Here is a 14,774-nt window from a genome sequence, read left to right as displayed (position 1 = left end):
CTTAATATTGTCACAAGTGTGCTACACTGTATTCACTTTTAAACATGGTAGCCATTGACTGAATTTATTTTTGCATAATGACTAAGCAGTGCCTGTGGCAGAAGCGAGTGCACAAAAATATCTTCACTGATAAAACAGCAGCACCACTTGATGATAGAAGGTGATACCAGTGCGCTGGCCTCCGACATTGGGTGGTGCACCAAAGTGTCGTGTTACACGATCTGGAGGTCATGCCAATACACTAGCTTGGCCGAATAGCGGGTGGAGCATGGCACGAATCATTGTTGTGTGTGCTGCCAAGCACGCATAAGTGCTCCTTGAGTGCAGCTTGAGTGACAAATAGAAGAAAAGCGCAAGGACGTACATTGGCAGTGGTAGCATTGCATTGTGAACAACTTTGTTAACCCTTTCAGGGTCAATGACGTAAATATACGGCGCCGCGAACAAGTCCGAAATAGTCGATGCTGTATATTTACGGTGCCGTCTGTACATTTAAGAAGCGTGCCAATTTCCTAATTTTTTCTTTTCTGGCATTTGCTGCCACTATGTGGGAATACAGGGAATTTCTTTCTCGCACTTCCCTCTCTCAGTTTTTGTTGCATGGTTTGTTTTAGAGCTATTTTGCTCCGGCGCGTCTACATACTACCGCTCACGCATTGGTGCGCGGGCTGGCGGGTGGGCGGGCGGCAATTCGGGTTTCGTTCCTTAGGCGGTTTCGGCTTCGTGCGCTTGCAAAACTGATGGCTATCCCGTTACTAATCGCTCAAAGGGTGGCCTCCTGTTTCTCGCTTGTTTAGTGCTCACAGGGGGGCGCATAGGAAGGATGCCACCGTGCATCTTTACAGGTATCTTCCTACTTTTCTTGTGGAGAATTAAGGTAGCTGTGGAATCTCTGTCGATATTTTCCAAGATATTTATATAAGTGTCCTGTACTCCTTGCTTATGTAATGCTTCTAAGAATACTGGTATCTCGACTGAATCAAATGCCTTTTCGTTATCTATGAAAGCCATATAGAGAGGCTGATTGTACTCTGCGGATTTCTCGATTACCTGATTGATGACATGGATGTGATCCATTGTAGAGTATCCCTTCCTGAAACCTGCCTGTTCCCTTGGTTGAATAAAGTCCAGTGTTGCTCTTATTCTGTTGGAGATTATCTTGGGGAATATTTTATATAATATTGCAAGTAAGCTAATGATCCTATAATTTTTCAATTCTTTAACGTCTCCCTTTTTGTGGATTAGTACAATGTTGGCATTCTTCCACTTCTCTGGGACTCTTGGAGTCAATGGGCAGTTTGTATTAAGTTCGCATATATCATTATTGAATATAATGAAGTAAATCTAAAATGTTTATCACCCATATCAGCATAAAATGGATGTATGTTTATAATGGATATTAGGTATAATAAAGGTATTTTCGTTCAGCACAGTGCGTTGATAGGTTAGTTGGTGCAAATCCATAATTGCTTTGTTTAGCGTGAAACTACGGACACAAGAGAGACGACGGGATAAAGCGCTTTGTCCTGTCATCTCTCTTGTGTCCGTTGTTTCACGCTAAACAAGGTAATTATGCATTTTCATTATGGTTGCAACTTTGCTACTGCGAGGTTTCACTTTATTCATTTTGTATGCATCCTAAAAATTCAGTTGCGATTTTGCACTAGCTTGTGTCTGTTCTTGTGTTTCATTCGAATGCTGCATTCTCCTACAATGTACTGCCAGCTAGCCCAATTATCCTGCCTACTGCATAATGGGAGGATGGGGTTAGCAATGCCGGAAAGAAAATGCTGGCTGGCAGCACCGAGCATGCACATTGCATTCTTTAGTTTTGCCTGATGTTTTTGCACCACGGCTTTGTAGCAGAGTTATTTGAGAGCAATGTTTCTGTCTCAGATAAAACATGAAGGGTTTTGCAAGTGGTCCAGTGATGCACAGCACTGCTAATAGGAAAAGGTCACAAATCATGGGAAAGAACAAAATATAACTGCTCCTCTAGCCTTGTAAGACAGAATAACAATACAGTAAGGGAAATTATTCATCCAAATTGACTCATTTTGTAGTTAGTTTTTCTTGCTTTGTGACAGGAATGTTGCATCATTTGCATTCTCTGCAATGAATTAAAAATTATGCGTGGTGTTTTAATATTTTATTGTAATTGTGTGTCTAATATGTAGGTGTCAATTTTGTCACATTCAGAAAGGCTAAAGATGAATGCTTTTCATTGTTTCTATTGCAGGTTGCAAGCTTCCCGTACAAGCCCAATGCCTTCATGTCATTCACAAGGCTGCTTAATGCTCCCATCAACATTCTCAAGGACTTTGTTCAGCTGATGAGGTTGGAGCTGGTAAGTGCCTGTGGAGAATGCTGCATCCACTTACTATAGTTGGTTTACAAGTGCGTTGGTGCATGGAATATGTCATGCGTTAGATATAGCTGGTACATGTAACTGTGCCTTGGTATTGCAGTCAAACCTCGATATATCGAACACGGATATATAGAATTATTGCATATATCGAACACTTTTTATATCACCTAAAAAATTACGTGCATTTTTAATTTTTTTATTTCGAACAGGTTCGGACGTATAATAGATATATCGAACTCCCCCACCCGAGACCACGTGCACTCTGTTGACAGGCAGTGAGCTTTCCCGCAACACCCTCGAAGATAGCAGTGGCGCGATAGGCGTTCCCGACTGCTGCGCACTATGGCTGCACACATCGATCGCGCTGAGGGCGCCATTTGAACGTAGCGCCGCACGCACGCGGCAGCTGGGCTAGTTTGATGAAGTTCGACAATGTTAACGACACATTGCGTTTGCTGCATCGACTCCTCCTCGATGCCGTGCTCTGCGCCTGCTGTGCCTCGCAAAAACTGGTGGTTTGCATCCGCAAAGATGTGCTACAGCACGTGCTCACTGGGCTCACTCATCATCATCATCAGCCTAATTTATGTCCACTGCAGGACGAAGGCCTCTCCCTGCGATCTCCAATTAGCCCTGTCCTGCACCAATCAATTCCAACTAGCATCTGCAAATTTCCTAATTTTTTTGTCGCACCACTTTGTCTTCTACCTTCCTCTACTGCACTTCCCCTCTCTTGGTACCCATTCTGTCACCCTAATGGTCCAGCGGTTATCTAATCTGCGCGTTACATGACCTGCCCAGCGCCATTTCTTTTTCTTAATGTCAATTAGAATATAGTCCATACCAGTTTGCTCACTGATCCAAACCGCGCTCTTTCTGTCTCTTAAAGTTATGCCTAGCATTCTTCGTTCCAACACTCTTTGCGCGGTCCTCAACTTGTTCACAAGCTTCTTTGTCAGTCTCCAAGTCTCTACCCCATATGTCAGCAGCGGTAAAATTCACTGATTGTGCAGCTTCCTTTTCAATGATAAGGGTAAGCTTCCAGTCAGGATCTGACAGTGTCTGCCAAATGCGCTCCAACTCATTTTTATTCTTCTGTAAATTTCTTTCTCATGATCAGGGTCCCCTGTGAGTAATTGACTTAGGTAAATGTACTCCCTCACAGACTGTAGAGGCTGACTGGTGATCCTGAACTCTTGTTCCTTTGCCTGGCTATTCATCATTATCTTTGTCTTCTGCATATTAATCTTCAACCCTACTCTTACATCACCCTTTTTGTGGATTAGTATAACGTTTGCATTCTTGCAGTTTTCTGGGACCCATGCAGTGGATAGACACTTTGTATAGGGAGCCGTCAGCTTTTCTAGCATTGTGTTTCCTCCATCTTTGATTAAATCGACTGCTATTCCATCTTCTCCTGCCGCTTTTCCCCATTTCATGTCTTTCAAGGCCCATCTGACCTCATCTCTAGTTATAGGAGGAGTTTCTGTATCCTGTTTATTATTGTTTAGAATGGAGTACTCCTCAGTCTTCTGGGTACTGTACAGATCATTATAGAATTCTTCCGCTGCTTTTATTATACCTTCGAGATTGCTGATGATATTACCCTGCTTATCTTTCAGTGCATACATCTTGGTTTGTCCTCTGCCAAGTTTTGTTCTCATGATTCCAGGCTGCGTCCATTTTTTACAGCTTATTCTGTCTTTCTCACATTATAATTTTGAATATCACTTATTTCCACCTTGTTGATCAGTTTTGACAGTTCCGTGAATTCTATCTTATCTCTTGAGTTGGATACTTTCATTCTTTGTCATTTCTTTATTAGGTCCTTTGTTACTTCGGAGAGCTTGCCTACTGGTTGCTTTGGTGCCTTGCCTCCCACTTCAATTGCTGCCTCTGAAGCCAGCCTTGATACAATTTCATTCATTACCTCTATGTCATCATCATCATCATCTCTCTGTTCTATGGCTGCATATTTGTTTGCAAGTACCAGCCTAAATTTGTCTGCTTTTACCCTTACTGCCTCTAAGTTGACCTGTTTCTTCTTGACCAATTTTACTCTTTCTCTGTTCAAATTGAGGTGAATCCTAGCCCTCACTAACCTATGATCCCTGCACTTTACCCTACCTATCACTTTTACATCCTGCACTATGCTGGGATTGGCAGAAAGTATGAAATCAATTTCATCTCTTGTTTCACTATTAAGGCTTTTTCAGGTACACTTTCTGTTGCTACGTTTCCTGAAAAAAGTGTTCATTGTTCTCAGCTTATTCCTTTCTGTGAATTCTACTAGCATCTCACCTCTAGCGTTTCTAGAATCGATGCCGTAGTTGCCAATTGTCTGTTCACCCACCTGCTTTTTCCCCACATTTGCATTGAAGTCACCCATTACTACTGTATACAGTGGAACCCCGTTCATACGTTTTTCACCGGACCGCAAAAAAAAAAAACGTAACAGCCGGGGAAACGCAACAGTGAGGAAAGGTCCGAAAATTAATGAAAACAGTGCAGCTTTGCCTTGAAACAGTTTATTTATTTCGACATCAAGTGAGCTTAGGTCTTAAAAAAATCGAGAATGGTCGATTGCCGTTTTTTCCGCTCGCTGGAAAACACCACGCTTTCTCGATGGCCTGGAAAGCCGTATTGCTCTCAGCGTCGCTTTGAGGTGCGACGTACCTGTGAAGAAGGTCCAGAGCCGCGACGGCTTCTCCAAAGCTCGGGTCCGCCAACTCCCCGGAATCATGCGGCTCGTGCTCCTCGTCATCATCACAGTCTGAGGCTTCACTCGCGACCGAGTCTGCAAAGATCTCGGCGATACTCTGACACTCGGACGTCACGATAGCGGCATCCACGGCGATGTAGTCGTCATACGTGACTCCCGTGGCACCCAGCGCATTCAGAGCTTCACTCAGCTCTTGATCATGAGAGGCTGCTTCTGTCTCTACAGCTTCCGTGGCAGTTTCATCTCCGCCGTCCATGCGAAAGCCACACCGCGCGAAGCAGTGCTGTGCAGTTGACGCGCTCGCTGCAGTCCACGCTGAAGCAACGTAGTGCATAGCGTCCAGTATTGAAACGGTCATAGGCTGCTGTCCGCGATCAATACGCGCCAGATAGCGCTTTACGATGGACTTCCTGTACGAGTGCTCTAAGTTCTTTATGACGCCGGCATCCAATGGCTGCAAGTGGCTTGTAGTGTTTGCAGGAAAAAAAAACAAGCTTAACGTTCTGAAGAAACGACGGGTATCTAGCGTGGGCAGCATAATTGTCCAGAAAAAAGACAACACTCCTGCACTGGGAGCCCATCTTGTTGTCGAAATAACGAAGAAATTCTTCAAACAAAAAACCCGTCATCCATGCACGACTGTTGCTTCTATAGTGACATGGCAGCAGGCGAATGTTCTTTAACCCTTTCGCTGTCGGACCTTTCTGGCCGTGACGCACCCCCAGTGTCGGCTTGGTTTCGGGGAACGAGCATAACAGGGGATGAACATAGGAATTTATTTTTGATTATTATCGGTATACAAATAACATAGTCAATGCAATATGCACATTTCAGTATTCTGCAGCTGTTAGTAAACATCATCATCATCATCATCAGCCTGACTATAAAATCCGTTCAACGTCCGAATCTGACGATGCGGAACCCTCTTCCTCGCATGCGACTCTGTCCGAGCCCGAATCCGAGCTCGGCTCGTATTCTGAATCGGAATTGAGCCACCGCTCCAATGAGCAGACGAAGGTCCCGCGCGCTGAGCCATCCGAAAGTAACCGTGCGTGATCAAGAAGACAGAGGGAGATGGAAAAAGGCTAAACAAAGTTCAGAGGGCTTTACGTTTACTGCTGCAAGCCGGAAGCGAGGGGGCGGCGAGAGAGCGAAAGCAGCAACGAGTCACTCTTTTCGGAGAGGCAACGGCACGTGCGCCTGAACTTGACGCTCCGTAGCAGGCACACCAACAGAAGAAAAATAAAAACCTTCAAACCAGTGAAGATGGCAGAACAACCCTTGAACCCTTAACAACACGCGCGTGACGCATGATACAGTGAACACCGGAGCCAGCGCGCCACTCAGCAAAGGGAAAGTGGGGAGTGGCAGTCACGCCGTACTCTTCAATACATGGAGTAACACAGGTCGGGGCGAATGTACGAACTTGTAGAAAGAGTCAACAGATAGCGTGGCCAATCCAGGAGCGCCAGCTTCGCGCTGTGGGGCGAAATTATGAACGCACGATAGAGAACGTACCGGTACGTCAGTGACACTATGGGGGGGAAGTGCGATGACTTACCGGTACGTCCCTGACAGCGAAAGGGTTAAGCACCGTGGGTTTCGGTATTTTCCGATTACGCATGGCTTCAGCTTGTCCGAGCCATCCATGTTGCAGCAAAGGAGCACCGTCAATCGTTCTTTGCTGCATTTGCCTCCGTGGCATGCTTCGCCCTTCAGGCTTAACGACTTGGATGGCTGCACCCGAAAGAAAAGACCCGTTTCGTCGGCATTGTAAATGTCACGAGGTTCATACCCCTCAATTATGGCAGATAGTGTGGCCTTCCAATCGTCGACTGTTTCCAAGTTTACACTTGCTGCTTCCCTGGATACCGTCTTATACGCGATGCCGTGCCTCTTCCGGGAACGGTCGATCCAGCCATTTGACGCCGCAAAGTCACTGATGCCCAGTTGGTCGGCTATTTCCATCGCCTTCTCGCGCAAAATGCTGCCGTCGAAGTTAGCACCGGCAGCGCGAGCTTGTTTAAACCAAGTAAGAAGCGACTCGTCAAGGTTTCCATACTTGGCGCCACGAGCCTGCTTAGCTTTCGGGCCGAAGAGCGCGGCATTCCCTTGTATCTCGGCACGCTTCGAGACGATGCTGTTAAGCGTCGAGGGTGGCAGACCAAGATTCTTGGCGATGTCGACTCTTTTTCGCGCTGGCTGCCTGTCGACTGCGTTGAGAACATTCAGCTTTTCCTCGGGGGAAAGCACCTTGCGCTTGTGCGACGCCATCAAAGGACGACAAATCGCTCGCGGTGTTAGCGAGGCCCGACGAGGCGTAGGCAGCGTAGGTGTTGACGGGAGGACACGGACGACTCGGATGGGTTGAACCGCACAAACAAGAAAGACTGGATTAGTGAGGCCTGACGAAGCTTAGGCAGCGTAGCTGTCGACGGAAGGACACGGACTCGGATGGGTTGAACCGCATAAACAAGAAAGACTGGATTGCTGCGGTCTGCGGGTTTTACTCACTTCGGCTGACGAGGCAGTAGCCATCTAGTGGCAATCTCTCCAACTCGCGTGCGGCTTTTTATGGCCTCCGAGATTACCCACGCGTGTGTAAGGGGGTGATCTCGGACGCTATGGTTACAGGGCTACAGGCTACAGGGGCGTCGCCGGGAATGAGGCCTAGGCGAACTACGCACATGAAGCATGGGAAAGTTCACCCCCTATGCCACCATATTCCTTGTCTTGCCCTCGCACACTTTCACTCACACCTATAGCACAAAGAGTGCAGGGCGCAATAGGGCCTTATCGCATTTGGACTTTATGTGGAACATGATACAGCTCCACTTCGACAGTCACTCTTGTCACGCTACGCATGATTGGAGAGGTGTGTTTGCAAGCAGCTGCTTGTAATTCAATCATTTGATTATCTGCATCCGCGGAAGTTTCCATTTATTGTCTCAGCATTCCTAGTGGTGGAAGCAAAATTTTGTTGTATTGATACCGAATACAAACATACTTCGTTATATTGAGGTTTAACTATATGTTAGAAGGCAGGATATCAATGGGCCAGTTGTTATTGGAAGAAAGGAAGCACAATGGAGGCGTAATGCTTTGTTTAATAAAGGAAAACTTAAAATTTATTTTAGGTTCTTGTTTATGGCAGTGCCTCCATTGTGTGATCATTTGTGTAGTATACATATATTTTGTCCATATGACCTTATATATTTTCTTCTATCTTGAACCATACTGCATTTGTCACATATACAAAAACTGACAAAGGAAAGGAAAAATAGAACTGCTGTCACACCCCAAAAATTCAGGATGAACATTTATTCAAAGTGACCATGACACCACATTTCCAAACATCAGCTCTTCATCTCCCTGTGTCCTTGCAATGAACTGATCACTAGTTCATGCTTCTGGCAAAATGTTTGTATGCGACTGATCCCTTGTAGATCCTGTGAGAGTATCGGGCCGACGCCAGGTGGCGCAGAGTCGCACGCATGAGACGGTAGGCAACTGTGTAGAGTAGCAGGCACGGGACAGTAGGCAACGGTGTGTGGTGGGCAGGGAGAACTTGGAAGGTGTGTGTGCCCAGTCAGCATGCGGGGAGCGTGCAACAACGAACTGAGCGATTGAAGTAATCGGCGGAGCAAGCCGCATGTGGTGCAGCGGGACGGAACGCAGACTGCGTGTGTGCGTGCGCTGAGGATTTCCCGAAATAAAGAACGTACTTGATAATCCATTCGATGACAATTGGGTTGTTGGCACGGGAGCCTGCCAAAGTACCTGCTTCCACTTGTCGATATTGTTGACATTGTTCGCATAATAAGACAGATTGTTATGTCAGGTCTGTCTATAGACGAGTCAGCCAGTCTTATGTCAGGTTTACTGTCGATCTGTCTTAAAATGACGACTGCACAATTAATATGCTTTAAAGAACGAGCTTATAATGTCAAATTTAATTAAATTTTTCATAAGTATGTATTTATCTTTGCGATAAGGAGCTGCCAACTCAGCAACCCTATGTTGCTTGTAAGAATCTAGGAGAACTTTGTAGCCTTACTAGAGGAAAATTGGCTCCAGAGGTTGGCACCAATGTGTGATATGTTTCCCTAAGGAATGTGCAGGTTTTTTTGTAGACAACCGGCCATCACCTTTTCTCACAGGCCCCAGACCGGAACATGAAGTGGAGCATGCAGCTGTGCCTGACCATTCCGCCTGCCGCGCCACCTATTGCGCCCTCTGGCATGAGCTCAATCGTCATGATAAAGAACAAGATGCTGTTCTTCGTTAGTATTTCTTGTCTTTTTATTTTTGTCTTGCTTTTGAACTTTTGTATCCTCTGCTTCACTTCTTCATCTGGAAAGCATGTACTAAACTACTACATTGGAATTACAACCCACGTGAAGCCAACAGGCCCAGCAGCCCCAGGACTATAACTAAAGGGTATACTACTCAAGTATGCAAGAAAGGAGGATTGCCATGGTGGTAGCTTAGCGATAGAGGATTGCACACACACAGTAGGGAAAGTGTAGGCTCAGCTCCCGACTGCAGCAAGCTGTCTTTTTATCCACTTTCATATCCCATTTTCTTACAACGTCTACACTTCAATTGAGAATTAGCACTTTTTTTGCGCCTGTGTTTTGCTTGGCTTCTTTGTCTGTTGGCTTCATGTGGTTGTCACTACCAAGAATTGAGCCACTTGGTTCCCCTTATTTTTTTCACTTGATTCCAGTTATTTTTCGTTTGCGTTTGCGTAGGCAAGTAGAAACATGTTTCTGCTTGCCTACGCAAACGCACCCAAGCGCTAGGGGCTCCAACGCCTTGTGTCCCCTAAACCAAAACTCTCTAATAAAGATGCATAATTTAGGCACAAAGCTGCCTTTGCATGGTTAAGCGCAAAATTCTATGCAAGCCGCAGCGAGGTTGCATGCGCTCGCAATGCTATCAACATCTGATCTTTGCTGACTTATCATTTGTTAAAATATGAAATCAAGCATAGGAAGTAAAGCACATGAAACTATTCTTATTAAAAGCAGTTAATAAGAGAGGTTTAGCATGTCCGGTATTCGGGTAAACGGAGTCGGACGGGGCGTTGGGGCGGGGGAGTAAACGAGAGCAGCTTGCATGGTGCAGCCACCTGGTGGCGCAAAGCTCAAACAGCCAAAAACAGCAAATATTGCAGTAACCAAGTGTGTTTTACTTTGCTGCGGGTGTAAATTTCTGACAGCAACACGATTATGCCAGTGCCGAAAATTTACCCCAGCAGCGAAATAGAATAGAGTTGGTTACATCAATAGTATTAGCTGTTTTTGTTCGTTTGAGCTTTGCGCCACCAGGTGGCTGCACCATGCAGGCCGCTCCCATTTACTCCCTCGCCCCAACGCCCCGTCCGACTCTGTTTACCCGAATGCCGGACATGCTAAACCTCTCTAATATATATAAAAACGACGTCTGTTGACACTTGGCGAAAGATTTATAACGTTATCTACCCGCTAGCTACTAGTAAGCTCTCGTACACCGCCAGAGTCACGTGGGTAACGTGACCGCTTAGGGGCAGCGATGTTTTCGGCCGCACCAACAACCCAAGGACTCAAGTAAACGTAGCGGTCTGCGCAGGTGCAGTACCGTTGCCCCTAGTTCTTGTGTATGCAAGCTGCTTGCATTCCCTAAACTAAACTCTCTATTCTCTCTATTATTACCACGATAAAAGTATCCTCCTGTGAAGTGAGCTGGCAATCCTGCTAATGTGCTGGCACTCTCAGTGGCCTTGCTTGTTTAATTGAACTGTTTAACTGTTTGCTTTTCTCAGCTACTTAAAGAAACATGGAGAAATGGAGATGTATGTCTAAAATTGGTGATGTAAAATGCACATTACTTTGCTACTTTAACTTCATTGTACAGGGATGTTGACTTTATAAGAGGTGCAAGATTCACAGAGAATTCAGTAATAATTAGGTTATACAACAATATGATTACAGCAGGCAGGACGCCAGCGAAACATGCATAAAAAGCCCCAAGGAAGTGCCGAAACGCACATTGTTTGGCCGAGTGCCAGTCACCTGTTGAATGACAGTTTGCACTTCTTTCAAGTAAATGAAGCTTTCGCCGCATTTCTTGCAAAAAATGTGGCATGGAAGGGCAATATGTAATCAGCTCACTGCAGTCAGTGTGTTTAATTACCATAAAATTTGGCCAAATTGCTTGCAGCAAAGCATCATCGTGTACATTTCAATGTGTGCCACTGGTGGCTGTCCGCATTAGTGCAGTGACGGTGCTGCCACGTGTAGCTCGATCTCACTGCGAATAGCTGTGCCCGCTGTGCCATTTGGAACAGGCAATCAAAAAACAAGGTGGCAACTATGACGTGCTTGTGGCATTAGAAAACATAGGAGATAAAATGCATTTGAGCACTCTTTCCACTCTGTTGACGTTACTCGGGTTCTGGCAAATTTTGTTGATGCTTGATTTCAGTTTAGGGACATTTCATTGTTGAGAAATGTGAAATGCATTGAATCCTATGGGCGTTTGCCTGGGATACGAAAACATTTATTTGCGGCAAGAATTCTTTTTTCTCTGGCTGTGGTCATTGCATGGTTCGACTGTGTGTAAAGCATTTTTTGTGTGTGAAAATGCGCTGAGCACATCATTATGTGCTGCATGCACAATTAGGACACTTGTGTTCTGTGATGTGTGCAATGTTTGGTGACGTCTGCAGGCCTTAAGCTAAAGCAGCTGTGATTATAGCGAAATTGGAGCAAAATCCTAGGGACCCTATTGAAATTAGAGTTTGCTATTTCATTGAAACAACTTTTAATGCAGGGAACAATCACAACTTCTGAAGAACTCATGGGAATTTGTTCTTAAGTGCTTTTTGTATTGCTACAACTTTTTCTACTCAGGAAGTTTTGCCGCACGTCAAAGCAGAGGAGTAGCCAATGCCTCTGAGGACCCAATATCTCATTACATACATTTAATTTTAAAAGAATAAACAACATGAGGGACCCTTTGTTTTGCAGTTGCAGCTGAGCCGGCTGGTGCCGGGCGAGCCATCGCACATAGCAGTACCTGTGGTGTACGACTTGAGCGCCAACGTGATGCAAGTGGCCGACAAGCGGCTCGAGACTCCTGGGGCACAGCCCAATGCACCTGTCACACTCATCAATGCCATGCTGCGCCGTTTTGCTGAGTTTGCCCCACCCAACGGTCAGTGTGCCTCAAACCGTATGGGAAGAAATTGCTTGCGACTGTAAAACTGTAGCCAAATGACTTTTGGCGGTGTGTACTTAGTACCTGTAGCTTTTCTTGACTAAGCTTGTTGTGACCCCTACTTGATGATGCCTGATGTGGTGTTTTAATATCCTTGTTTTCCTTTTATCTTTCCAGAATGCTGCATCTATCCATCAATACGAGAAATTCTTACCAGTCTCACCATTCCACCGCAGTAACGCATTCATCCTGCAGGGCTCAGTCGCATGAAGAAAGGAAATGCAAATGGTATACACACACAAGTTGGGGGAAGGGGAATTGTAACATCACAATAAATTTCATGTTCTGAGTTCACACTTTTAACATAACAACTTGCTGTGTGGATGTTCATTCACTCTCCTCGTTTATGGCACCGTAGGAATGCGTGTGACCTGCGAGTATCAGCTGTTGTGGTAGCCATGCTGCCATATATTATATATATATTACATAAACAACTCGTATGGAGTTTTTGTATATACAGTACATAGGAAATGTATTCGTAGAATGTTAATGCAGTAATTAACTTCCTAACTCACTGATGTGGTCAAGTTTTATCAGTTCAACAGGAAATAGTTTGAATCAGTTTCTTGACACCCTGTGGTGGTCAAATTAGTCTAAGCTTACGGTAGTACATAGAGAGAATAACACAGATTATTGGAACAGCCATGTTCTTAATTATGTCAGTTATTAATTGGTGTTTTCTCTGACAGTTTTGTATTTTCTATCTGAGTTTCACTTTACTAATGTATTTCGTATATTGTTTACTTGTGTGTTTTGCTAGACATCGTACTTTTGTATAACTTTTGTGTTTTCTTTTGTAAAAATTTTGTATAACTTTTGTGTACTTCAGTTGTTTTTCCGTAACGCGCAAAGCTCGCATTTTTTCATGTATCGGTTCCCCCTATGTAATATTCCTTCGGAAGCCTTTAGGGTTATTAGGAAATAAATTAATGCATATTGTGCGTGCTAGCTGCATGACACATACACTAAGCGTAGAAAAGCACTGCATAGAAAACAGTTCTGCCTCCGGCACAGTTTTCTTTTTTTTTTTTTTTGGTCTTAGCATAACTTACGGGGCCGCTGAACAGGTGAAATTTTCAACACTTGGATATTTTTGTACACAAATGCACGTAGCATGTATTTTTCTGGAATTGTACTGATCAGAAGAGCTTCTTGCTGGCATGACTTGGAATTTTGCTGTGGTTTAAAGCAAAAGAAGCTCTGGGGATTGAAGGAATCTGTAAAGCTACTAATACTTTGTCAGCTGGTATATCTCTGGCATTCAGCATGAATAAAAGATAATGAATGAAAAAGAACCACATTTTGCATTGAACAGATTTAAGTTTGTTGAGCTTTCTGAGCAGTCCTCCAACCAAGTAATTCTGAAGCAAACAATATTCTGTAAAAGATGGAACAAGCAGGTTCCTTGCAGTTCTAAAAAGGGGTAAATGAAGTATGTAAAGGTTTTCAGGCATGTCCCACTGAAAACCTAAGAATTCAGGAGAACCTACATTTAAAATGGCATGCTGTGACTGCTTTCTTGTGAGTTGGAATTTAAATAAAAAGAAGAAGAAAGAGCTGTTATCGGAAGACTGGAAAGCTGGGCTAGTTGATAGCTGTTCATCATATGCTGACTGTGCAAAAGACACGACACAAGGAGATATTTTTTTCTTGTAGGAAAGTTTTATGTTTCGTACAGGCACAAAGAGTAGGTACAAATGTGCCTTGGTAGTAAAAAATGATCATTCTAAGGCTGGCTACACACAGCACAGATGTTTAGCATGCAGCATTGGTCCCACGTACATGCACACTCATCTGGCATGTAGAAATGGGTTCCGTGCCACAAAAATGATACAAGTTCTCAACTATTAGTGTGCCGTAAAAGTGCACGCACATGCACATTCACGCGGGATGAAGTGTGGCAAGATTATTTACTGATGAGTGCACACGAATTCACACTTGCTAGAAGGGAAATTAACAGTGGTAATCAGCCTGTACATGCATAGAAATTCCTTTCGAGGTACAGTGTACCGAATCTTTAACAGTACTGTGTGAGTGCCGACTGGCCGGCCGGTCAGCACCTTCTAGCAGCGTGAAGCGATGAAATCAGCAAGAGTAGCACATGCGCCCCAAGTTCACTGGAAGCCGTTATCTCCGATAGACCGTGGAGCTTGCGCTGAGTTAATCATGCCAGGGGCTGTGTCGTGCTGGTGGAAAGAGCCTAGCAGACGAAACTTGGGGGTCCAATGAACTTGGTGTGCATGCACTACTCTTGCTGATCTCGTCGCTTCGTGCTGTAAGAAGGTGCTGAACGGCCGGCCAGTCGCCGCTTGTGCGGTACTGTTAAAGAATCGGTAGACTGTACGTTTGCTATTGCATTGTTGGGTGTTAACTGACTAGAGTCATGCGTGACCTTACAAACTACTAAAGTGGCAAGCAACA

General features: G+C 44.8%; 1 protein-coding gene across 2 annotated transcripts in view; it reads left to right on the top strand.

Annotated features, from left to right (window-relative positions):
* The window catches only part of MED14 (mediator complex subunit 14), a 131,349-nt gene extending 118,685 nt beyond the window's left edge, over positions 1 to 12,664 (top strand). For both annotated transcript variants that reach the window (XM_065438637.2, XM_065438636.2), the window contains 4 exons: positions 2,240 to 2,347; positions 9,251 to 9,373; positions 12,104 to 12,290; positions 12,471 to 12,664. In XM_065438637.2, the coding sequence (XP_065294709.2) occupies positions 2,240 to 2,347; positions 9,251 to 9,373; positions 12,104 to 12,290; positions 12,471 to 12,532 (480 nt within the window). In that variant the 3' untranslated portion in view covers positions 12,533 to 12,664. The remainder of the gene's footprint in view (positions 1 to 2,239; positions 2,348 to 9,250; positions 9,374 to 12,103; positions 12,291 to 12,470) is intronic.
* Positions 12,665 to 14,774: the final 2,110 nt, after the last annotated feature.

This window comes from Dermacentor albipictus, chromosome 1 (genome assembly GCF_038994185.2).
Source record: "Dermacentor albipictus isolate Rhodes 1998 colony chromosome 1, USDA_Dalb.pri_finalv2, whole genome shotgun sequence".
Lineage (NCBI taxonomy): Eukaryota > Metazoa > Arthropoda > Arachnida > Ixodida > Ixodidae > Dermacentor > Dermacentor albipictus.
Note: the sequence above shows the minus strand (reverse complement) of the source record. Positions and strands in the feature narration are given on the sequence as shown.